The 25,485-nt window shown below is 39.5% G+C and overlaps 1 protein-coding gene across 1 annotated transcript in view; it reads left to right on the forward strand.

Moving 5' to 3' along the window:
- The window catches only part of lrig2 (leucine-rich repeats and immunoglobulin-like domains 2), a 76,602-nt gene extending 54,740 nt beyond the window's left edge, over positions 1-21,862 (forward strand). The window contains exons 13-19 of the mRNA XM_059950325.1: positions 282-602; positions 1,819-2,100; positions 6,027-6,476; positions 7,445-7,597; positions 11,635-11,793; positions 13,020-13,304; positions 14,380-21,862. Coding sequence (XP_059806308.1) covers positions 282-602; positions 1,819-2,100; positions 6,027-6,476; positions 7,445-7,597; positions 11,635-11,793; positions 13,020-13,304; positions 14,380-14,621 — 1,892 coding nt within the window. The 3' untranslated portion in view covers positions 14,622-21,862. The remainder of the gene's footprint in view (positions 1-281; positions 603-1,818; positions 2,101-6,026; positions 6,477-7,444; positions 7,598-11,634; positions 11,794-13,019; positions 13,305-14,379) is intronic.
- The last annotated feature ends 3,623 nt before the right edge of the window (positions 21,863-25,485 follow it).

Consider the following 25,485-nt stretch of genomic DNA (forward strand, 5'->3'; position numbering starts at 1 on the left):
AAGATAAAGAACAATGAACGGATCAGGAAATAAAGAATTTGTATAATGGGGATAAAGGTTTTATTTTGGGGGTGAATTACTTGGCAGCTATTTATTTGCTATTATTTAATTAATATAATCCAAATATGACTTTTAGCAATAAATTCTTAAGCTGTTTTTAGGAGCCGAGAGTAAAGCAGGGGATAATAGAATTCTGAGTACAACAGTTCAGTTTCATCAAACAAAACTCTTGGTATAGTTTTTGTATCTTGGCCTATTCCTTGATATTTTTCATTCCATAGATGATTTCCCAAAACCTGTGATCACCACCCATCCTGAAACCACTGTGGCACTAAGGGGGATGAATGTCAGCTTCACCTGCACAGCTGGAAGCAGCAGTGACTCTCCCATGGCTGCTGCATGGAGAAAGGACAGCGAGTTGCTGTATGATGCTGAGATCCAGAACTTCTCCAGCTTGCGGGAGAAGGAAGGAGAGTTTATTGAATACACCACTGTACTGCAGCTGCGGAACATCAATTTTACAGATGAAGGGCGGTACCAGTGTGTTGTCACAAATTACTTTGGCTCAAACTATTCCAACAAGGCAAAACTTACAGTGAATGGTATGTGAATTTTCTTGCAATGGAGGGGTGTGTGGTTATAACTTGAAAATTGGAGCATAATGTAATTGCTTCTTGACTGCTTCTCTGGTGCAATGGAAGTTGAACATAAGTTGTGCTAAAGTCACGGAAGTTATTGAGTAACCTACAATTAATTCCTGGGCAGGAAGTTCATTTTTTTCCATTCCCGGTTTCTATACCACATTATAACAGTACTTGCCCATACAATTCAGCATTAGTAATTGCATTTCTTGCTGCTTGGTGATGACATTGTACCACAATCACTGACCAGATGATACATTTGTAATTTGGCAAAATTACTTCACAAACTGTTAGTAAGGAAAATGATGGTATAATTTTTAATGGAAATATAAAACTGAAAGCAGAATATAACTTTTAAAGCAGAGGGTTAAAACTCTCACTTGGCATTTGCTGTCTGACACACAAAGACCAAAGGTTTGTGCCAAAATTCAATATTCTGCTTCAGTATAAAGCCTTTGAATGATTTTAGTTTAGTCTGACCCTCTATTTATTTGGAATTCAAGTGAAATAGGTATAATGAAATGGAGTGCTCCATCTCAAAATCCCAGTTCTGTTTGAAAACCTATAGAGGACAAATTTATATCCCTAGATTTCAATTGTCGCCTTTCACTTTAGGTTACTTGTTCCCAGTGTATTGCAACCAAAGATCCAACGTGTGAAACGTTCATTTCATTTTCAGTTTGAATGTCTGTTAAAAATGCAGAGTGAGCAAATGACCTGGGCAGGAGAAACATATGCCTGGCTGACAACAATTTGAAGAGCAAACAAGTTTTAAAATTGTTCCTTTTAACTGGGAGGAAGAAACAAAATATATAGTAGGAATCACATGAAATTTTACCAATACATGTGGTATTTTTACAGAGATACAGTAGTGAACAAACTAAATTTATTGTCTCTATAACATCTTCACAATTTTGCGTTCATTGTGTTGTATCCTGTGCATATACACCGGGCTCTGGATGCTTGTAGGCCTAAACTGGAGAAATCCCCATGAGTGCTTATCTTTCTAGTAATACTTCACTTTAAATCTGCCCACGTAACCATGTCTTGAGCCTTGTCTCAGTATTTCTTTTGCTCATCATTTGGGGAATTTTTTTTTCATTAAACTCCTGGAAAGTGTTCTTGGTTATTTATTATTTGAAATGCAAATTAGGACGAATTGTTTTGCTTCCAATAGAACTTCCCTCATTTATGAAAACCCCCATGGACTTAACAATTCGAACCGGTGCAATGGCTCGGCTGGAGTGCGCCGCAGGGGGTCACCCAATACCTCAGATTGCTTGGCAGAAAGATGGTGGCACGGACTTCCCTGCAGCAAGGGAGAGGCGTATGCATGTCATGCCAGAGGATGATGTCTTCTTCATTGCAAATGTGAAAGTTGAAGATATGGGCATGTACAGCTGTATGGCACAAAATGCAGCAGGAGGCATATCAGCAAATGCCACCCTCACTGTCCTGGGTAAGAAGTTGGCTTTTGTGAAAACTGTTACTGGTATTTTATCGACTGAATGAGAGGAGGATAATGATCCCAAGGTAAATAACTTTGGATCAAGAATATGACATGGGTTTTGTATAAAGCTTTAGAATGTGATTTGTTATGTTGGACCATCCTATAGATTGGATTAGATTCAGTCTTAGTGGACATTGGTGGCTATTGAGTGAAGACACTTTTTCCCCTCTTTGAATGTTAGGTTTATTATAATTGGACAAATAAAAGATAGGGTTTTGCTGATTAATCCAACTAAGTTCCCATGACTATTGTTTTTATTTCAAAACAGTATGGAGTCTTTCCACTTCAACAGATGATAATTAATATTGCAGTACAAGCCATCCTCGGGTCACAAGCTGGCTTCATCCATCAGTCAGAAAATACACATGGTTACTTAGTACAATAACCATACCCCCATAGTATTATATTGACTGCTGATGTAGTTGTAAATAGCTGCTGGAGATTGAAGCTGTTAAATGTAAAAGGTTGTTATTCAGCATGTGAGATTTATACAGTACTGTGCTTAAGTGTGAGGCACCCTAGATTTTTAATATAAATTTTGTTTTAGATGGGTTTTTTTGTCTTCTGCATTAGTGCGCCTGCAGAAAAGAGAAAATTTTAGATTTTCATTCATTTTCCAGAGAATTAAATGTCACAGAGAAGTTTGGTTTTTTTTAAAGAAAGTAACATATCAAGTAATAGACCACTTTTCAAATAAAAACTTGATTACTTCATCGGTATATATCCCAATGCATGATTAAATAAAGATAACAAACAGGTGCTAATGATCAATGACATAATGAGTTGAATGAAACATCTGAAACTGAAAAGGGAGTAGAATGAATCAAACTGGATGAAGGACAACCAGACTAAAAGGCTGAGAGTGTGGCGAATGTGACAGTTTAACCTCCAAATCATCAATTGTTACACCATTGCAAGAGTGAGCGGAGCAAAAGACACAAGGCGGTCATCCTGAATCAGCAAGGTCTTTCCCATGCAGAAATTACACAGCAGATAGAAGTTTCAGGATGTGCTTTCCAAGCTCTTCTGAAGAAGCAGAAAGAAACTGGCAAGGTTGAGGACCAGAAACGCTGTGCTTAGCTACAGAAACTGAATGCAGCAGATAAGAGATACATCAAACTGGCGTCCCTTCTAAATCGGAATAAATCCAGCACTGCTATTAGTTCTGAACACACAGAAACCACTGGAACTCAAGTCCAACCCTCTAGTCTGGAGAAATTTTGTCAGAAGTGGTCTTCATGGAAGAGTTGCTGCCAAAAAGCCATTCCTCCAGTGTGGAAACAAAGCCAGTGGACTTGCTTACACATAAAAACACATGGACCGGGGTGCTGAACAATGGCAGCAAGTTCTCTGGATTGACAAATAAAAATTTGAAGATTTTGGCTCAAGCAGAAGGCACTTTGCTGTTGGCTGCAGACATGGGTCCATGTAGTGCTCTTAAGTTGTTCTACAGACAAAGCACAGCGGAGGTTCCCTGCAGGATTATAGCTGCATTTCTGCAAATAGAGTTGGTGATCTGGTCAGAATTAATGAAATCCTGAATGATGAGAAGTACAAGCAGATTCTCATCCATCAATGTACAAAATGCTGGAGGAGCTCGGCAGGCCAGGCAGAGTCTGTGGAAATGAATAAACAGTCAATGTTTCAGGCTGAGACCCTTCGGGACTCATGCATCACACAGTACGATTAGGAAGGTGTCTGAAAGGTCCCAACTTCATTCTGCAGCAGAACAATGACCCAAACACACAGCCAAAGTCATAAAGAACTATCTTTAGCAAAAAGAAAAGAGTTCTGCAACAGATGGTATAGCCTTCACAAAACCTTAATCTCAACATCATCAAGGCAAAGGCTGGTCACACCAAATACTGATTTGATTTAGGGTTTATACTGTTTGCTGGCCTTTTGCTGACCTTTTTGATATTTAGAAACTTCATTATTTTGAAAGCATCTTAACTTTACAGATTTTTTTACGTGTGCCTAAGACTTTTTTGCACAGTACTATACTTTTCAAGTTATCAGATGCACTTTCAATTGTTTAAACTACCTACTTAACACTTTGAGTGACAGTTAACTTTGCAGAATTACAAGTTTACATATTTTTTTACAATTGGAACACATCCCAAATGACAGAATCTCTTTGAAGATTCAAATACTGCTGGATGCTCTGAGGAGCAAAATGGACATGTCCTAACGTGTTTATTGAATGGCAGAACAACATACAAATTGCTAGAGGAACTCAATGTCAGGCAGCATCTATGGAGGGGAATAAGCAGTCAACCTTTTCAACTGACACCCATCATCAGGAAAGGAAAGACGAAGAAGCCAGTGGCAAATGTGTGTCCTTAATGATATGTTAATAAAAGTTGCCTCCTTAATGCCTTCCCTGGCATTAATATGGTGGGGGAGAGGGGGTTCAATGAGGTGCCAATTAATGTGAACATTTATTTATTGTCTTTTCCCATCCTATTACCATGGTACAAAATAAGGATAACCCATGCTGGTTGGCTTGTTTCCGTGGCTGTGAAGTATCAGTCAATGTTGCCTTATTTAATAGAATATTGTTGCAAATATCAAGTATCAATTGCCTGGTCAGTTTCCAAAGCAAGTATCTTGAGTGTAATAGGCAGCCCGTGTTTCTTGGAGATGATGGTCCCTGATTATTGCAGGGATGTTACATGTAAGCTGGTTCATTTTGGGACTGCTTCTCATTTGAGTTAACTAATATTTATGAGAGTTTAGTCATAGATATTGATATATACAAGTTGGATGTTTGTAGCTTTGGGAGGCTCTGTATAAGTTTTTGGCATTGGTTTGCAGTCTCTCTAATTTGTCACCCGCATTGCCAATCTAACTTCTGAACAGAACTACAGTTGCAAGAAAAAGTTAATGAACCCTTTGCAATTACCTGGTTTTCTGTGTTAACTACTCAAAACGTGGTCTGATTTTCACCTAACTTACTTACAATAATAGAGAAATACAATCTGCCAAAATTAATAAAACAAACAATTGTACTTCTCATCAATACCCAGCACACCATTTAAGACACAGGAATAAATGAACCACAGAATGGTTTAAAAAGAAGACAAGCTTCCTTTTGGAAGGAACAAGTCAGAGTCCATACCTTAACCCAATTGTGATAATGAGGCATGGCCTGAAGAGGGCTGTTCATGCAAGGTATCCCAAAATATTGATGAGCTGAAACAGTTTTGTATGGAGGAATGGTCTAAAATTCCTCCTCGCCATTGTGCAAGTCTGATCAAAAACTACAGGAAATGTTTGGTGGAGGTTATTGTTGCTAAAGGAGGTTCTACCAGTTATTAAATACACAGGCTCACATACTTTCTCCAGCCTGGACTGTGAATGTTAGAGGATTATATTCAATAAAGACATAAAGAATTATTTGTGTGTCATTCGTTTGGGCAGATTCTGTTTATCTGTTATGGTGACCTAGATGAAGATCAGACCACATTATTTGAGTAAATAATTCAGAAAACCAGGTAATTGCAAAGAGTTCACAAACTCTTGCAAGTGTGCATACAAAATGCTGGAGGAACTCAGCAGATTAGGCAGCATTTATGGAGGGGAATAAACAGTCAATGTTTTGGTCCTGAGTTTCTCCAGAATTTTGTGCATGTTACTCTGAATTTTCAGCATCTACAGAATCGCTTGTGTTTCTGAAAAGAGCAGGATCTTTGTGACAAAAGTATTATGGCTGCCAGGTGCTCTCACAGAATTTTAAAGCAGTAGTATTTCTTTCATTGATGTTTGAAACTTTGAGCCACTTGTTTGGTCCAAGTCTCTAAACTAATTTTCCTACCTTCCTTCCCACCACCATTCCTTTTTTAACCCCTCCTGCACCCCATCACCTTTCACAGAAACTCCTTCATTTATGCGACCTCTGGAAGATCGAACTGTTGCCAGAGGAGAAACAGCTGTTCTTCAGTGTATAGCTGGAGGTAGCCCCACACCACGCCTGAACTGGACAAAAGATGATGGTCCTTTGGTTGTAACAGAGAGACATTTCTTTGCTGCTGCCAACCAGCTTCTGATCATTGTGGATGCTGGACCAGAGGATATTGGGAAGTACACGTGTGTCATGTCTAACACACTTGGGACAGAGCGTGGTCACATTTACTTAAACGTGATTCCAACTTCGAGCTGTGACTCCATGCAGAAAAGCTCAGTCTTCGAGGAAGATGGCTGGACAACAATTGGAATTGTTATTATTGTTGTAGTGGTTTGTGTGGTTGGCACTTCACTGGTGTGGGTAATTGTTATATACCACATGAGACGGAAGAGTGAGGATTACAGTATTACACACACAGGTAGGGCAGACTTCAAATTGTGTGTTTATTAAGCTATACAGTTTATGAAATTTGTACTTCCAGCATAAGATTGTTGCCCAGAATTACTGGGTAAATTGTCCCAACTTTCCTGTAGCGGGTGCATCATCACATCACTTCCATAGATACATAGTGTAATTACTAGTGTGCATATTATTACAAATGTAAACTTTCAAAATTCTAAGATAGTAGAGAGTGTATGCAGATTTTTTTTCAGGTAAGGACTTCAAAGTCATTAATACAGATCAAACTTCAGACTGAATAGCTTGCCAAGAAAAAGGCCCTATATGGTTGCCATTTGTCTCTTCAGTTGCTGAAGACTGCACCATATCTTCTGCATTTGGTTTCAAACCCTGGTCTAATTATCTTTGCCTAACTGATTAAGATGAAGTCCAGAATTGGGCTTTAATTCTCCATATGCAATGAAGCGTGACTGTGACATAAGGTTGCACGCTTGACCCTAGTACTTTAATCAAGTGCAATTGTTCTTTTGAAAGGATATTCAACTTTTTATTTAGATGTCTCCGTCTGACTTAGTCTGCCTGCTGAGTCTTTGTGCATCGAGATAATTTACTGTTTAAAATAAAAAGGTGGTTTGCATTTAATAAGGCGTTAAGAAGATCCACATGTAATTGTTTCTAGAACCATCCATCGTTTTGATTTCCCTGGTGAAAGAATTAAAGCACTAATTAAAATGCATGGTGCTCATATTTGCAGATGTTCAAATCATATTATAAATCTATACCAGCTTGTATAGGATAATTCAATGTAATGGACTTCAAAGGGATTTATTTGGGGGTGAGTGGTGGAACCCGTATAGGTTGTGAAGTAATAAATTTGGGATGGTTTAAAGGCATTATATGTAATTTGATATCTGTTGCTTTAAGATGTAACAAGATATATAGTTCTTGTAACCCCGTCTCCAGTGATTCCACTTTTTGTTTCCCCAGATGAGATGAACTTGCCTACTGATATTCCAAGTTACCTGTCTTCCCAAGGAACACTGTCGGAGCCTCAGGAGGGCTATAGCAACTCTGAGGCTGGCAGTCACCAGCAGCTCATGGCATCTACTGCCCATGGCTATATACACAAAGGAACAGATGGTCAGCAAAGATGTTCCTCCTTTTTATATTATCTTTTGTTTTACGGTATTGTGTTTAGCTTGAGGTGAAGCAGAATTTTGGTGGGGGAAGAGGAGAGAGGAGTAGAAAAGGGAATATGGTTGCAAATATCAGGTGAAGTTGGGGAATAGTGTAACTTTAATATACAAAGTATAATTGGTACAGATAATAGAAAGGAACAATGAAACTGAACATGTAATAGTTAGGATTCCGTAAGAGTAGAATTAGACCATTCATTCATTCAGGTCTGTTCTGCCATTCGATCATAGCTGATTTAGTTTCCTTTACAACCCTCTTTTGCCTTCTCATAACCTTCAAAGCCCTGACTAATCAAGAAAGTATCAGCCTCCTTATTAAAGTTTGAATACTGGAATTGGAATTTTATGTTGAAGTTGTTTTAAGACATAGGTGAGGCCTTATTTGGAGTATTGTGTGTAGTTTTGATACCTACCTACAGTAAAGTTGTCAATAAGGGTGTTGAGAAAATTTGAGGATGTCTTAGGACTGAAGGACCTGAGTTATAGGGAAAGGTTGAATAGATGAGGTCACTATTCCCAAGAATATTGAAGAATCGGTAGATTTGAGAGGTATATGAAATTAAGGTGCAAAGATAGGGTAAATGCAAGCAGGCTTTTTTCACTGAGGTTTGATGAGACTATGACTAGAGATCATTGGTTAAGGGTAAAAGATGAAATGCTTAAGGGAAATAAGAGGGAGAATTCACTCAGAGGGTTGAAGTGGTGGTTGCAGGTTCAATTCCAACATTTAAAGGAAACTTGGATAGGTACATGGATGGTAGGGATGTGGAGGGCTACAGTTCAGGTATAGGTTGATGAGACAAGGCAGATTAATGGTTCAGCATGGACTTGATGGGCCAAAGGATCTGTTTCCTTGCTGTAGTGTTCTATGACTCAAAGTATACCCAATGACTGGGCCTCTGCAGCCAACTGTAGCAATAAATCCCACAGACTCACCTCCCTCTGTACAAATAAATTACTCTTCATCTCTGTTCTAAAAGGATGGCCTTCTTTTCTGAGCCCTCTGGTCCTACACTCCCCCACTATAGAGCTTAGGTCAGCAGCCAATCCAGACATTGGAAGTTTTGAAAGGAAAGAATTTCAACCAGGTCCACTGCCTGAGGATAAAAGCCAGTAGTGGGAGGGTACAGAGAAAAAGAGCTTTGATTAGCAGCCAGTCAGCATTTGGAATTGATTAGCAAGAACAAATTAAAGGAAGGCAGGGGCAAGTGCAGTGGTCATCATTTTGAGTAGACATAGTCTGAGTGGTGATCTTGAGGCTTTAGCTCTTTGAAGCTTCAGCGAAGAGAGGCTCCACTCAGAGAAAGCAAAGGAAAGAGAAGCTCAAGTTTTTTTTGTTCTCTTTATATCTGCTCAGCTAGGACTGCAGAGATGCCAGGTAGGATGGTTGTAGGTCTCCCTGCCTTCTCACATCCTATAAGAGCATTCAGAGTCCCTGACAACTACAACTATGAGGAGTGTATCCAGCTGCAGCTTCTAACAAACCATGTTAACAAGTTGGAGCAGGAACTGAATGATCTCCAGTTCCTTCGGGTGGCTGAGGGGTGATAGATACGACATATAGAGAGGTCGTTACACCTAAGGTGCAAGACACAAGAAACTGGGTAGCTGTCAGGAAGGAGCAAAGGGTTAAGAGCCAGGGCAGAGTACCCCTGTGGCCTTCTCCCTGAGCAATAAATGCATCACTTTGGATACTGTTGGTGGGGGAGTAGCCTAACAGAGGAAAGTCGCAGTGGGAGAGTATCTCACACTGAGACTGTCTCTGACTCAGAAGAGATGAGGGATGGGAAAAAGAGGCACCCTATGATGATAGGGGATTCATTATAGAGGAGCAGACAGGAAGTTCTGTGGGCGGAAATGAGATTCCCGGATGATATGCTGCCTCCTGGGTGCCGGGCACTGGGATATCTTGGTTTGAATCCTCAGCACTCTTAAATGGGATGGTGAACAGCCAGGAGTCATCCATGGAGGTACTAATGACATGGGTAGGATGAGTTTCAAGGTTCTGCATAGGGGGTTGGATGCTAAGTTAAAGGGCAGGACCTCTAAGGTTGTGATTCCAGGATTGCTACCCATGCCATGTGCTAGAGAATCCAGAACTAGGAAGATTATACAGTTTAATATGTGGTTAAGGAGTTGGTGTAGAGGGAGGGCATAAGATTTTTGGATCATTGGGCTCTCTTCCAGGGAAGTTGGAACCTATACAGAAGGGACAGCTTACTCCTGAACTGGAGACAGACTGATATCCTAGCAGAAAGAGCAAACATGAGGAAATCTGCAGATGCTGGAAATTCAAACAACACACACAAAATGCTGGTGGAACATAGCATTTTACATTCTGTTTACAGAATAATGATGTTGTAGGCATCACTGAATCATGGCTGAAAGAAGATTATAGCTGGAAGCTTAATGTCCAAGGATACATATTGTATCAAAGGGCTGGGCTGGAAAGCAGAAAGGGCAGCATTGCTCTGTTGATTAAAAAGAAAACGAAGCCAAATCATTAAAAAGAGGTGACATAAGATCAGAAGGTGCTGCATCATTTTGGATACAGCTAAGGAACTACATGAGTAAAAAAAGACTCTGTTAGGAGTTGTATACAGATCTCCCAAACAGTGGTAAGAATGTAGCCTACAAATTACAACAGGAGATAGAAAATGCAAGCCAAATGGGCAATGTTACGTTAGTCGTGGGGGCTTCAGTATGCATGTAGGTTGGGAATATCGGATTGTGCTGGATTACAGAAGGGGAAATTTCTGGAGTGCCTCCACGATGGCTTTTTAGAGCAGTTTGTGCTTGAGCCCACTAAAGGATCATCTATTCTGGATTGGTGGTTGTGTGATAAACCAGAATTAGTTGGAGAGTCAAAGGGAAAAACCTTGAGGGGTAAGTGATCATAATATGATCTAATTCACCCTGAAATTTGAGAAGGAGAAACTAAAGTCAAATGTATTAGTATTACAATGGAGTAAAAGAAATTAGAGGCGTGAGAGTGGAGCTGGCCGGAATTGATTGGAAAAGAACACTGCAGGGATGACAGCAGAGCAGCAATTGGCTGGAATTTCTGGAAGCAGTTCAGAAGGCACAGGATGTATACATCTCAAAGAGGATGAAGTATTCTAAAGGAAAGATGACACAACTGTGGCTCACAAAAGAAGTCAAAGCCAACATAAAAGCCAAAGAGAGGGCTTATAATAGAGCAAAAATTAGTGGGAAATTAGATGATTGCGAAGCTTTTATAAAGCAACTCAAAGCAACTAAAAAAAGTTCATTAAGAAGGAAAAGGTGGAATATGAAAGTAAGCTAGCCAGTAATATTTGGAGGATACCAGAAGTTTCTTCAGGTACATTGTATAAAAGAGAGGCAAGGATGGATATCACTCGGCTGGAAAACGATGCTTGAGAGGTAATAATGGAGGACAACAAAATGGTGGATGAACTGACTAAGTATTTTGCATCAATTTTAAAGTATAATAGCAGCATGGTGGAAGTTCCAGGTGAAAAGTGTCATGAAGTGTGTGGAGTTATCATAACTGGAGAGGAGGTTTTTGGGGAAACTGAAATGTCTGAAGCTAGATCAGTCACCTGGATCAGATGGTCCAGACTCTTTCAGTCTTCTGAAAGAGGTGGCTGAAGAAATCATGGAGGCATTAGTAATGATCTTTCAAAAATCACTAGATTTTAGAATGGTTCCAGAAACCGGAAAATTCCAAATGTCACTCCACTCTTCAAGAATGGAGAGAGGCAGAAGAAAGGAAACGCTAGGCTAGTTAATATGTTTAAAGACTAGTCAGATATGTCTCATATTGTATTCTGGGTCAGATTGTTTTCCTGGAGTTTTGCTTGATTGCCATGTGGCTAACTTCCTCTGTAAGTGGGCACATCATTTTAGCCTTATTTGTTATGTGAAAGTAGATGAAAGTTTGTGTTTTCTATGACATGCTAATTTAATTCTGAATTAATCAGATTTTTGTTTCAATAGGTATTTGCTATGTAGATAATGGGAGTGAAACTGATGCAGACATTCTGACCACACCGCTTGCGACCAATCTGCATGGGAGAATGGGTTCCTTGTATGCAGGAAGAAGCAGTTTTCATCCAAGTGAGCCCCATGAAAGCCTTGCACAGCAGGCCAATGCAGGTATGTAGCAATCATTAGGATGGATTGTGTATAGATTTCAGTATACAATGTAGTACAGGAAAACGCCACTGGGCCCAGAGAATGCAACCATTTCAGGTCTGCACAATATTATTCTTGTTCCTCTCTTGATGCTTCCTCTATGTCAGCTAGATTCTTTTGCCAGCAGTCTCACTCTTTTTGGCAATCAATAGGTTCAGACTTGCTCGAGGATAAGTGTATAATTTATGCTATCTCTGAAGCCAGCACAGGGGAAGAGCTGCAATTGGAAGCCGTCTTTATTGGATGAGCTATGAAATCAAGCTTTGGAGGATGTATAAAATATCTGTGGTACAGTTGAAACTTCAGGAAGTTCACCAGCATTTTTAAATAGCTATGGCAAAGCAGAATATTATTTTTTATTTTATTTAGAGATAGTGTGAAACAGGCATTTCTGGCCAATTGAGGCGTGCTGATTTAACCCTATCTTAATCACAGGACAATTGACAATGATCAAATAACCTATTAACCAGTACATCATTGGACTGTGGGAGGAAACCCATGCACTCATGGGAGAAACAGATGGCACCAGAATTGAACTTTGAACTCTGCTCTAAGCTGTAAAAGCATCATGGTAACTGCTACTCTACTGTGGTGCCCAATAATTCATAATTGAAAGAAATTTGCTTTTGAATATTAAGATTTATATGCCTAGAATATATTTTGTACTTTTTGTATAAACTAGAATGCTTTATAACCAACAGTGTACTTTGGGGAATGTCATTGCTGTTGTAGAAAAATGGCAGCAAATATACAAACTAACCTCCATAAATGGTGCACTGTGGTCAGCCGTGGAGCTTTTTATTTTTGTTTTAATATTGCAGTGGGAGAGAGAGAGAGAAAACAATGCACATGCGTAGACAACAATCAATATATTGTTCTTGGGGGTGGGGGGTAGTCCATCCCTCTTTAAAAAAAAAAGAGGTCCATACATCACACACAAAATCTAGCCTGACACCAGTGAAGCTTTCTGACTTGAAGGTCAGAACTTTATTCAGACAGCTGCTGCTGTGGTTAGTGTAGAGGTTTTAAATATGCTTAAAAATAATTTGTTTTGTATCAATTGCCTCTCAAAATTGTAAGCTTATGGGCTAAATATAGATCTTTCTAGTCCATAAGTAATAAAGCAAAAAAAAACTTGATCTTTGAAGTATTGCACAGTTTTAAAAAATTGCAAAATGTGATTTCAGGTGGTACTTCGGGATCACTGGTGATTTGCTCAGATTGTTTTGACAGCACCAACATGTATGCAAAGAACAGAGAGTACTGTCCCTATACATTCCTTGGAGAGGAAGGTTCTCTTGATCATACTCTAGCCAACTTTAAGGGACAATTTCCAAAGGACAGCTTTACAGTACACAATCAGCATGAAGGCACGGCCACAGACGGTCTGACTGCAGAAGCTGACGTGTCTGTTTATTTGACAAACCATGATAGGATATGCAATCCAAGTATGACTCAGCAACATCGCATGGGTAAGTAATATACTTTGCATGTATGTTCTATGTAAATGCATGCGGTTACTAGAATATCAGGAGATCAAGGCTATAGCCATTTGATTTTTAGAGCACTCGTCTTGCAGTAAACATAGTTGAGTGAAAGCTGTAACCTTAAAAGGTTCCAAAGCAAAATTACAAAAAATCACAAAAATGTTGGAAACTTCCAGTAAATCTGTCATCATCTGATAAAGAAGAGCTGCATTAGCTTTCTTTGGCAAAAGCACTGAGAGTCCAGTGTGGCCTCTACAACTGTGCTTCAGAGATTCATTCTGTGCAACACGTTTCTGATGGTTTAAGATCTGTATATCCCACTGTGTAAAAAGAGATTTCTTAACCCAGTTAAGTCTACCGTTTTGTGATGCTACAATTCTGAAATATTATTGATCCTGTGCAGATATTTTAAGGCCAAGATCACTTGCAGCCAAGTTTAGATCAAAATTATTTCACGCTGAAAAATAAACTTTAGTTTTCATCAATCATTCAGATTCTTTTCATTTTCTCTTGTATACACAATGATATTTAATAGCATAAGTGCCAACATTGATGTCAGTTTGGAGATTTAGTGCTGTAAATCCTGACTGCTTTATTTTCTTTTGCACAATTTTAGTTCTGATGTTGCTTACATTGGCTTTGCTTATGTACTTTTGATTATGTTGTTGTTTAAGAATAAAACAGAAGGGAAGAAAAATTATTTCATCAGGTGTTAGAGTTTTTAGAATAGGAAACAGAACTGTAAAATTAGAGCTGTATTTTTAGGGTTGATATATATTAGTGGTATCTAATGTTCACTGTTCCCCAAAAGATTTCAGAGAATGAGGATAGACCTACAGCTGCAGACTAGAACTGCTCTCTTTTCCCCCCAGTGGTTGGATATAGAGGTTAGTAGGGTTACAAAGCCAAGATCTGATGAAATCCTCATCAGCCATTAACTGAAAAGCAGGACAACTAACAGGGCTGATTGGCTTTCTGTTTGCTAAAAGTACTAAGGCTGATGCTGCTTGTTTTTAATTTCTTTACTGATTTCTACTTTATCAATTTATGTTTTTAATAGAATCCTGCCCACGGCTTTCACGGGGTTTGAATGCAGATTCGGGACTGCACACATATCCACACTATTTGCATCAACCTGTGAATGTTCATGAGAATCCACGGGCTCTCATGGAAGGCGAAGATGAAGCAGAGGACGGACCTGAACCCTGTACAGCTAATAGCAGACCAACCCAAAGAAGCCCTGAGCAGAGCACTGACAATGAGAGGACTCCAGCAGTTCAGGCTTATGGTGCCACTACGTAGGTCATTAATGCACCAAATGCAAACACATTATCAGTACTCTGAGCAACGCAACCTTCACCCACTACCTCAAAATGCTGACACTGAGGCCAAACACACCAGTTGTGTATGTCTTTGAGGCTCAACATATCTTCATTATTCTGCACTTTTCAGACTTAAGTTTTGTTAAGGAAAGCATCCTTGAAAGCTATGGCAGAGGAATAAGTTTTTTTTTCCCCAAGTGCATTTTTTTTTGTCAGTCCTGATTACAAATAGTTGTATGAAATTTCTGTTCTAAAACTCTCATCACCAATTTCTAGGTAAAGAAAGCAACTGGAAGTAAAGAATGATCCCTAAAATGTTGGTAAACACTCTTAAATTGTATAAGGATAATAGAATGTGGCTTGGAAAAAATATCAGCTGCAGGAAACATGACCCTTGAGCCAGATTTTTTTAATGTGTAGTAGTCTCTCTTGTGACGTTTTAACTCGTCTGTCAAATTTTTCACTGACATTAATAGCCTGTATTTTCAAGATATTGATGCTGTTCAGCTTGGTGGTTTCCAAACAGGATCTGGTATTGTATAGATATTGCATGTTTTGCAGTTCAGGTGAATACTTCACACTACAGTGTTGTTAAAATCACTGCAAAATGTAGAGGTTCTAACTGGCAAGCGGAGCGAATGATATTTTACTATCTGAATTAAATTTGCACCAACAGTTGTTTGGGTTGTGGCTTTGTCAACTTTCAAATTAGATTTTTGAACATTTTTGCCAGTACAATAACAATGTTAGAAAAGAAGCCAAAAAACAGTTTCTTTTCACTCTCGAGGTCTAGCCATTGCAACATCTGGACTGCGTGACTGGTGTAAAACATTATGCTTGAACTGTGCAATTTGCCTTGGTACTGTCAGCTTAATGCTGTGGCAGACCTTGATGATCTCAATCACTTGAGTCTCTCAAAATAGCCATGCTCCATTTGTAATGAACCATCACATGGCATGTATTGGTGTGTTGCATCTTGCATGGAAGATGGGGCAAATTTTGGTTTAACTTTGAACAGCTGTGGAGCATAAAATGATGAATTGTTGTTATTTTGAAAGTGCAAACACTGATCAAGCAGGTTTATGGATTCAAGACCCAAGTTATTTGTGTTTGTTCAAGATCAGATTTGGAACAACAGCATTGACATCCCGGAAGTGAGTGGCAAACATGAAATGTTCAAGTGCTACCACACCTGTTATTGCATAGTCATTGATTCACACTTCATTTTGGTTTTCCCTTATTAAGTAGCCAGTAAGACAAACTTCCCAGTGAAGGGGAAGGATATATAGCTCTGAAACAGTCTTGAAACAGCCCCCCAGTCACAATTTTAATTTCTTTCTTTGGGATCTTTGTTATAAGATTGACTCTTGCATTTATAACTTATATCAATAATATATATTATGTATTCAAGTAATCTTGAATATAAAGCCTTGTATACAGTTCATTTTTATTATGGGTTTGAGTGCTTTCTTTGAGAATTGGTACAGGTGATGACCATATGGGCCAGCATCTTCAATTCCACCATCTGCCTTTACATAATATTTCCTGATATTTGAAATCAAGTGAAATCCATGATCTTATGTGACCAGTTCATTACAGATCAGTAGAATACTGTGTCATTAGGAACCTGTTTCCTGGGTTCAGAGGTCTCTGACCTCTAGGCTTCATAATTTCCCCAGAATTTCAGAATCTCATGCTCAGTCACACATAGAAGTACTGGTGCAGTACATCCTTTGGGGTAACCAAATACTGATACAGATATCCTGATGGACAAATTTAGAACTTATGAATTCTGCCTTCAGTTATGTGCCTGTTCCTTAACTGTCCATACCTGCATTGGACTTACTGTTGAAAACATTATCAGACTGCACTTGTACAGTACAAACTATTCCAGCTATTCAAGTGGCATACAACTTTTAAGTGCTGACATTTAATCTATATAATACAACATTTAAGTGCATCTACTACATTTGTCAGTTTTGTTCATTTATGTTTCACATTTGTTAAGTCTATTCATTCTATAAAGCTCTTTTTCAGTTGTAGATTGCCATGGAAAAATCTTTCATTTTACTGTTAAAGTAAATTTACAATGTTTTAAATTTGGAAATCCCTTTGATCTTTTGGCTGGAGATGTCACTTGAGTTAGGATGAAGTATTGGAGCCACTTATTATAGTTGGAGGCATCTCTAGTGTACTCAACATTTTGTTATTATAAATACAGTTTTGTTGGTTAATCCTAGAACTTAAGTCAAATGATTGTGTATTTTAGCTGCGATCTAGCTTTAAAAATGTGTCCATGGGAACTCTTTACTGATATCAGGCTAAGACACTTCAATTTTGAATGATCATATTGGGATTTGTACCTGTACTCTGGATGGCTAATATGGGCTGTTATCACAAGGGCAGTGATTGAAGCTCTGGATTACTTGTGGTGCCCCTATCCACCATCTGTGTTCAGTGTGTGTGCATATGTGTAATCCAGTAGGCGTCCAGTCATCTGTTTGAATTAAATTGGCATCTAATATGCAACCACATTTATTTCAGCATACCTACGCTGAGTTATGACTGGCAATGAAACAAAGAATGGTACTTTGTTAATGACCATTTATAATTCTGCACTGGTGTTCAACCAATAATTAATGGTTATGCTTAACTACACATTTATTTGTCCTTGTACTTTAAGCAATGATAGTATATTCTGATTTGTAGCATTGGAGTGATTAATCATCTCCATACCCAATGATTGATTGGCTGTAATGAATTATTACTTAAACATTCCATTCCAAAGCATGTTATGGCCAGTGAAGAACTGGTGTGGTGAATTGGAGTTGGGAACAGGGTTTCTGCTTCTTGGTATGTAAGAGAATTTTATTACACATAAAATAGGCCACTGAGCCACAACAGGTCTGTACGGTTTTTTTTTGACAAATCTTCTCCTGCCCAACTTCAGCTCACTTATCAGAATCAGAATTGGGTACGTAGCATTGACATATGTCATGAAATTTGTTGTTTTGTGGCAGCAGTATAGTGCAATGCATAATAATTTTAAAAATCTATAAATTACAAGAAGAAATATGTATATAATTAATTAGTGCAAAATGAGTCGATGAATAGTGAAGAAGTGGCCATTAATTCATTTAAGGTTCAGTAATCAGATGGTAGAAGGGAAGAAGCTGCATCTGAAGCATTGAGGGTCTGTCTTCAGGCTCCTGTACCTCCACCTTTATGGTAGCGATGAGAAGATGGCATGACCTATGCCACCTTTTCAAGGTGTCTTGAATGCTGAGGAGGCTAGTGCCCATATTGGAGCTGAGTGTACAACTATCTGCGCCTTTTTCCAATCCTGTGCAGTGGCCCCTCTGTACCAGACAGTGATGCAACCAGTTAGAATGCTCTACGCAGTACATCTGTAGATATTTGCAAGTGTGTTGGTGACATAGCAATTCTCCTAAACTCCAATGAACTTTAGCTGCTGTTATGCCTTCTATGTAATTGCATCAATACGTAAGGCTCAGGATACATCCTCAGAGATGCTGACACCTAGGAACTTGAAACTGCTCACCATTTCCCTTTATGATACCTCAATGAGGAATGGTGTGTGTTCCCTCAATTACCCCTTGCTGAAGTCCACAATCATTGTCTTGTTCTTACTGATATTGTGTGCAAGGCCGTTGCTGCAACACCATTCAACCAACTAATTCTGTCAACAATAGCTGTGTCATTGTCAAATTTGCAGATGACGTAGGGGCAGTGCCTGGTCAGACATTTATGAATGTAGAGAGAGTAGAGCAGTGGGCTAAGCACACAACCTTGAGGTGCACCAGTGTTGATTGTCAGCAAGGAGCAGATATTATTTCCAGTCCACACTGTCTGTGGACTCCCAGTGAGGTCAGTTGCAGAGGGAGGTATAGAGGCCCAGGTTTTGAAGCTTGTTAATTAGAACTGAGGGTATAATGGTATTGAGCGCTGAGCTGTAGTCGATTAAACAGCAGCTTGACATAGATATTGCTACTGTTCGGGTGAGCTGAATAGAGAGCCAGTGAGGTTGCATTCACTGTGGACCTATTGCAGTGGTTGCACGTTCTTGTTTATGCAGGAGCTGTTTCTAGCTGTGACCAACCTTTCAAAGCACTTAATCGCAATAGATGTGAGTGCTACTGGACAATACCCATTGAGGCAGCTCACCATGTTCTTTTTGCCCACTGGTATGATTTGCCCTTTTGAAGCAGGGGTGAACCTCTTACTGCGGCTGTGAGAGATTGAAGGTGTCCTTGACCACTCCCAGCAACTGGTTAGCAAATGTTTTCGGAGCCCTACCAGGTATACTATCAGGGCCTGATGCCTTGTGAGGGTTCACCCTCTTGGAAGATGTTCTACCTTTTGTATGTGGCTCATCCGAGGCAAGTTGTTGTATAATGATGTACATTCTTGAAGGTTGTAACTGAGATTCTTGCTAGAAACCTTGCAATGATACTTTCAGAGGTGAAGAGGTCGTTGTAAGAAGATGGTTGTCATACAATCTGCCAGATTACATGTTGCCAATTGTTCTGCTTTATCAGTCCACCACTTGTAGTAAATAACCAATAAGAATGGGCATAGCTTTGAAAGCTACAATAATCCCATATTTTTGCAAATCTTTACCTTAGCCAACATATGTGTCTTGGGTAACGAAAACGGGAAACGTTGAAATTACTCAAGCTAGTTAGGCAGCATCTGACCTCAAACATTAGCTTTTCTTGTCTCTGACAATGATACCTAACCCAATGATTGTTTCCAGCATTTTTTGTTTTTGCTGTTTCAGATTTCCAGAATCTGTTTTGTTTCTTAGACTTGCATGTTTGCATCACCAGTTTCAATCTCTCCGCCTCTAGAATTCAGTCTTACTGAGTAGGTATTTGGACAAAACTTCCAGGAACCCACTTCAAATATTTATATCACTCTGACCTTATTTGATTTCTCCAATTTCTAGTTCTGTTGAGCTTTCAAATCATTTCAGACTAGTCTTAATTTGACATCCAGTGGATCTTGTCTGGTCTGTGGAGTTCTGGGTTAGACATAAGTCAGTATACATGTGAAGTTGTGGCTGTACAGTTGAGCCAGGATCAGCATGTACACAATAAATGTGTGGTTCCCATTCCCAAAGAAATGACTGAATATTCTTCCTAACCACTGTCTTCCCCATAGCAAAGATGTATCCCTCCTGCTGGTAATGGTTGTTGGTTAGGTGTTTAAATACTCTGGTCAGCTTATTTAGTCCAGATATACAGTGACTTTTTCATGATGGGCAATATATCCATGCTGGCCCCACTAAGCTAGTCAGATTAGGTCAATAGGATAGAAGTCTTTGAAGTGATTTCTTGGGAACTTTCTACTAAGATTATATCAAAAAAATCTACCGGGTCATGATTCAGTCCTGGTAGGAATCTAAAACCACAATAGAATCGTAAGCAATTACAAATCAGGAACCTCTGCCAGAGCCTTCGTGCAACAGTCACTATCCTCAGTAAAAGGCAAAATTGCTGAGATTCCATTTGACCCAACACATCCATGCTGAACACAGTGTCCACTCAGCTAATTCCAATTTCCTTTGTTAGGCCATATTCTTCTAAGCCTCTCCCCTCCATATAACTGTCAGTGTGCTTCTTAAATGATATTATTGTACATGACTCAACCATTTTATCTGGTTTCCAGTTCCATATACTCACCACCTTCTGCGTGGAAAAAGGTGCCCCTCAAATCCCTTTTTAAATCATCTCCTAAATCTATGTACCCGAGTTTTGGACTCCTCTACCCTGGAGAAAAGACTGCTACTATCCACCTTGTGTCTCTCATAACTTAAAAACATTTCTATAAAGTTGTTCCTCATTCTCCTATGTTCCAAGGTTTAAAAATACTTTGTAATAATTTGTATATTTTTCCCATGTGCATGCGGGTTTCCTCTGGGTGCTCTGGTTTCCTCCCACAGTCCAAAGATACACCGGTTAATTGGGCATTATAAATTGTCCTGTGATTAGGCTGGAGCTAAATTGGTGGGTTGCGGGGCAGCACAGCTTGGTGGGTTGGAAGGGTTTGTTCCATGCTGTAACTCTAAGTAAATAAATTCAAACAACCTATACTCTATGTATACACTTCATGGTTCAGTCCAAAACATTGACTCTTCCTTCCTCTCTGTAGATGCTGCCTGACTTGCTGTGTTTCTCCAGCACTTTGTGTATGTTAGTATGATTTAGTTACATCTTTGTGTCTGATGTATGGGGAATAGCCCAGTTGGGGCATTGATCATCTATGAACAGATATATGGCTCTGATTCCATGGTTATCATTCATTTGATGCTGTCTTTCTTTTCTGTCCTCACTGCCAAAAAAATGTTACGCCAAACATTTGGTGAATTGCTGGTTTGTACCTTCTACATTGGGCCACACCACCTTTTAGTCACAATGCTAGGAGGCAGGGATTCACAATTATGGCTGTCTTATCAATCTCATTGTCAAATTAAAGGAGCCATTGGTGGGGAGGTGGTGGTGAGAGGAGGAAGAAGCAGGTTGTGGAAAGATACAGAAGCATGCTGGGAATCAAAAGTAAGATAAATGGGATCTGTAGAAATGATGGTTTGTACTTTTGGAGCCAGTATGGGATTTGAAATAAGCTCAATGAAAGTGATGTATTGGTTTTCTTGAAATAGGTGGATGACAATGAATAAACTCGCATCAAAATTCTGCATGCAGAAATTAGGCCTTTCAGCCTCTCATACCTTTGCCAGTTCTCTGGAGCAGAACAGCCTTGGTTATTTTGTGATGCACTCAGTGCCTGATCTGAGCAACATTCAAAGATAGCTGTTTCTTATTTGCTTCAATTTTATTTAAAATACCGTTCTGCAAGCCCTCTCTACTGTGAACAGCTTGCAGATGCTATTCAATGAATCCTCTCAGTGTAAGTACTGTGCTATGACTAAATTGCTGCCCCAGTTACTCTGCTATGAATCCACTGTTCAAGTACTGTGCTGTGAGCCTTCTCTATGCAGGTACTATGCTTAAACCTGCTGTGTATAAATACTGTGCTGTGAATCTAATGCAGATGCTGTGTGCAACTTGTGTTGACCAGAATCTATCCTTCTGTATATTTGATGCTTCACTTCTGTACATTCTGTAAAGCATGTGTACAATAAACCTGTTAATGTAAAATATTGTATTTCTGCACACAATAAAGAAATAGGAAAACTTCTGTGCGTGGAGTATTTTATCTTGTGCAGCAGATGGACAAGTTTATGGAATAGTTGGAACATGAACAATTAATACTCTTGCGTATTTACTCCCACCTTGTTTTCTTGTGTACCAAATGTTTTGTAGAAAGCATAAAGGAAGTTTATTTTTTGTTTGGCAATTCAAGGTGGTTAAGCCATTTTAAACAGTTCAGCACGGGATAAACATCTTGGGAATAAGACCATGAGTAAGCCATGTGATTCCTCAAACTTGCTGTGATTTTGGTCTCCACTGGCGATCTCTGTTCTTGTAGTCTCTTCCATATTCCAAAAAGTAGGTTTCTCATCCATAAATGGTTTTGATGACATCTCACCACGGCATCTGGTTTCACATGTAGAACAGTACAGCACAGAAGCAGGCTCTTCAGTCCGTTTTGTGCTGTACAAATTAAACACCTAATTCAACTAATTCCTTCTGTTGACACAATGTCCATATCCTTTCATTCTCTGCACTTACATGTCTCTGAGCCTCTTGGGCCTTTAGCTTATTTGCCTCCACTACCATCCCGGCAGTTTATTCCAGGCACATACCACCGTGTGTATCTGTGGGAAATTTGCCCCTTCACCTTAAGTGTCTAGTATTAGACATTTTGATCCTAGGAAAAGACGCTGACTATCATGATTTTAAACTTCTATCAGGTGTTCCCTCAGCCTCTGCCTCTCTAGAGAAATGACTCGTTTGTTCAATCTCAGTGCACACCCTCTAATCCAGTCTGCATCGTTTTCATAACCTCCACGTTCTTCCTGTGATTGGGCAATCAGAATTGAATGCCATATTCTAGATGTGGCCCAACATAAAGCTGCAGCATCACATCCTGACTTGAACTCCATGCTTAGACAAATAAAAGTAAGTATGCCATATGCCACCTTTACCATCCTATCAAACTGCAACCACTTTCAAAGAGCTTTACACCAGGACCCAAGGTCCCTCCAAACATCAACACTTAAAGGTCTTACCATTAACAGTCTATATCTCTTGTTGGCAATGCCAGTTTTGGATAGGGGGTAGGGAGTAAGCTGTGTTATCTCCTTTTGTACATGGTGAGTCTAGTATCATGGCAAGAAATGAATTTGGCTCAGAATATCTAGATAAGGAATCTCTCTGGGTGGAGATAAAGTAAATGCTGACAGTACTCTGCAGTTTCAAATAAAAGATGTTTTCCACTGCTGGTGTAGTCTAGGACAAAGGGATGTAACCTTATGATTAAAAATCATCCCATTTAGGAACTATGTTAAACTCTGGTGGTTGTAGATGAGAGAGATAGGGAACTTGTGCATAAAGGCATAGACATCAGTTCAATTTAGTTTAAACCTGAGATGTTTTGGCTATTCAAGGCCTTAAAGGCTTCTGGAGCCAAGACAAGCAGATAGGTCAAGATACTTATCAGCTGTGAGCTCATAGTTTGGTAGAAAAGATAAGCCTTAGATGTTTTGGTGTATAAAAGGTGCAATTTCATTACATGCTGTTTTGTAAAATGCAAATACAGTTTTACAATGAAAATAATTAACTTGTACTTCAGGGATAAATAGTCCCGAACAGCTTAGCTCAAAAACAAGTTGTAACACATTTTCTGGATTTCTAAACCAGAAGAAGTTTCTCCTATAAAATCCAAGACTGTGAGCTGATTATCTGATGGCTCTTGATATTTGGGGTGGAGAGAGGCAGAAAGCTGTGGTATCTCCTTTAACAAAGGTTGAAGTCGGTACTGTACCAAGCTGTGATCTTGACTTGAAAGATCAGGATATAGAATCAGATTGAAGAGTAAAAAAAAACAAAAATATTGATAAATGAGTCTATCCATTCTGTAAGATTAGCTGTACTGTAGGACCAAGATCAAATCAAGGAATATTTGTATTATAAACAGGAAAATTTAATCAGGCAAATATCTGTGGAGGAAGAAAGAATTGATGTTTTCAGATTGATATTCACCAGAACCAAGTTAAAATTTCAACCTGAATCATTAACACTCATTAATTAATTCATCAAGTTTAAACATTAGTTCTTGGGTCATATACCTCAGATGAGTGTTTCTAGCATTAACTACCCTTATTCTTGAAGAAACGCATATAGAAGTTACTAATGCCGCAGGAAATAGTTGAGGCCTGTTCATTGGCTATATTTAAGAGGGAGTTAGATATGGCCCTTGTGGCTAAAGGGATCAGGGGTATGGAGAGAAAGCAGGTACAGGGTTCTGAGTTGGATGATCAGCCATGATCATACTGAATGGCGGTGCAGGCTCAAAGGGCCGAATGGCCTACTCCTGCACCGATTTTCTATGTTTAATGTGTGGGGCTGTAACTGCTACCCTATAGAGAAATATTGATTCTGCCTTCACCGACCAGGGCTCTAAACTTTGGAATGAAACCAAATAAGCTAGAAATACTCAGTAGGTCATGCAGCATCTGTGGAGAGAAATGATTTGTTGGAAGATATAGAATCAATTTGGGGGAATTACAAAGGAAGGAGATGCTGTATTCTTCCTCTCCACAGCATCTCTACCACTGAAACTGACCAAATGAGCATGTACAGAGCTTTCTGCTTTTGAATTCAATTTCCAGCATATTTACATTTTTGCTATGTTTTGGAATTCCTCTCTAAAATCCTCCAACACTTGAACACCATTGAGGTACCTTTTAATAATCGATTGTATTCACACACCAGCCCTCATACAGGGAGCCACATTTTATTTCATAGAATTCCAATGGCGTGCTTTGATGCACTGAAGTTGAAGGTACTGTGTCATTATAATATTGCTGCTAACGTTTCACTTTCATAAGGGCTCATTTCCACTCCATTTCTGAAGAGGTTCATAGGCCAGTATAGGAACCACAGTTTATGAAAGATGGGACAAGTGGATGTTGGCACAGTGCTCATATCCATTTGCTTAAGCAGGGCCTTCATGTTATTTACACATGGCCTTCAGCTTTGCTATACCATCCTAAATACTACTTCTGTTTTGTGCATTCCTGGACACAAAGTGACCAGGAACTAGAGGGGATCTTTGCTACATCTTCAAGCATGCTTGGAGCACATCCTTGAATCCTCTGTGTGCCAATAATGTCTGTCTGTGATGGAGTTAGAACAACATTCTGGGAGAAACACACAAAATGCTGGAAGAGCTCAGGAAGTCGACCAGCATCAGCGTGTCAGGCTGAGACTCTCCATTAAGATGAGTCTTTCACCATGGAAGGAAGGAGGAGGGGAATCAGAGGGAGGAGATGGACAGGTGAGAAGAAGGTAACCAAAATGGGGAAAAAAGAGGAAGGAGTGGAGAAAAATTGCCGGAAGTTGAGAAATCAATGTTTATGCCATCACACTGGAGGCTATCAGGTGGTGTTGGGCTCGTCCTGGGCAGAACAAGAGTCCGTGGCCCAACATATCAGAATGGGAATGGGTAGCTATCAGGAAATCCTGCCTTTCGTAGTCCATTGCCCGAAGTCCACGGTCCTCTCCTGTCAGATTTCTCCTCCTTTGGCCCCTTAGCTTTTCCTCCTATCCCTTTACAGTTCTTGACTTCATTCTCCTCCCTCACCTGGTCTTGCATATCACCTACCACTTTGTATTCCTTCCCCCGCAACTCCCACC

Source organism: Hypanus sabinus, chromosome 25 (genome assembly GCF_030144855.1).
Source record: "Hypanus sabinus isolate sHypSab1 chromosome 25, sHypSab1.hap1, whole genome shotgun sequence".
Taxonomy (NCBI): domain Eukaryota; kingdom Metazoa; phylum Chordata; class Chondrichthyes; order Myliobatiformes; family Dasyatidae; genus Hypanus; species Hypanus sabinus.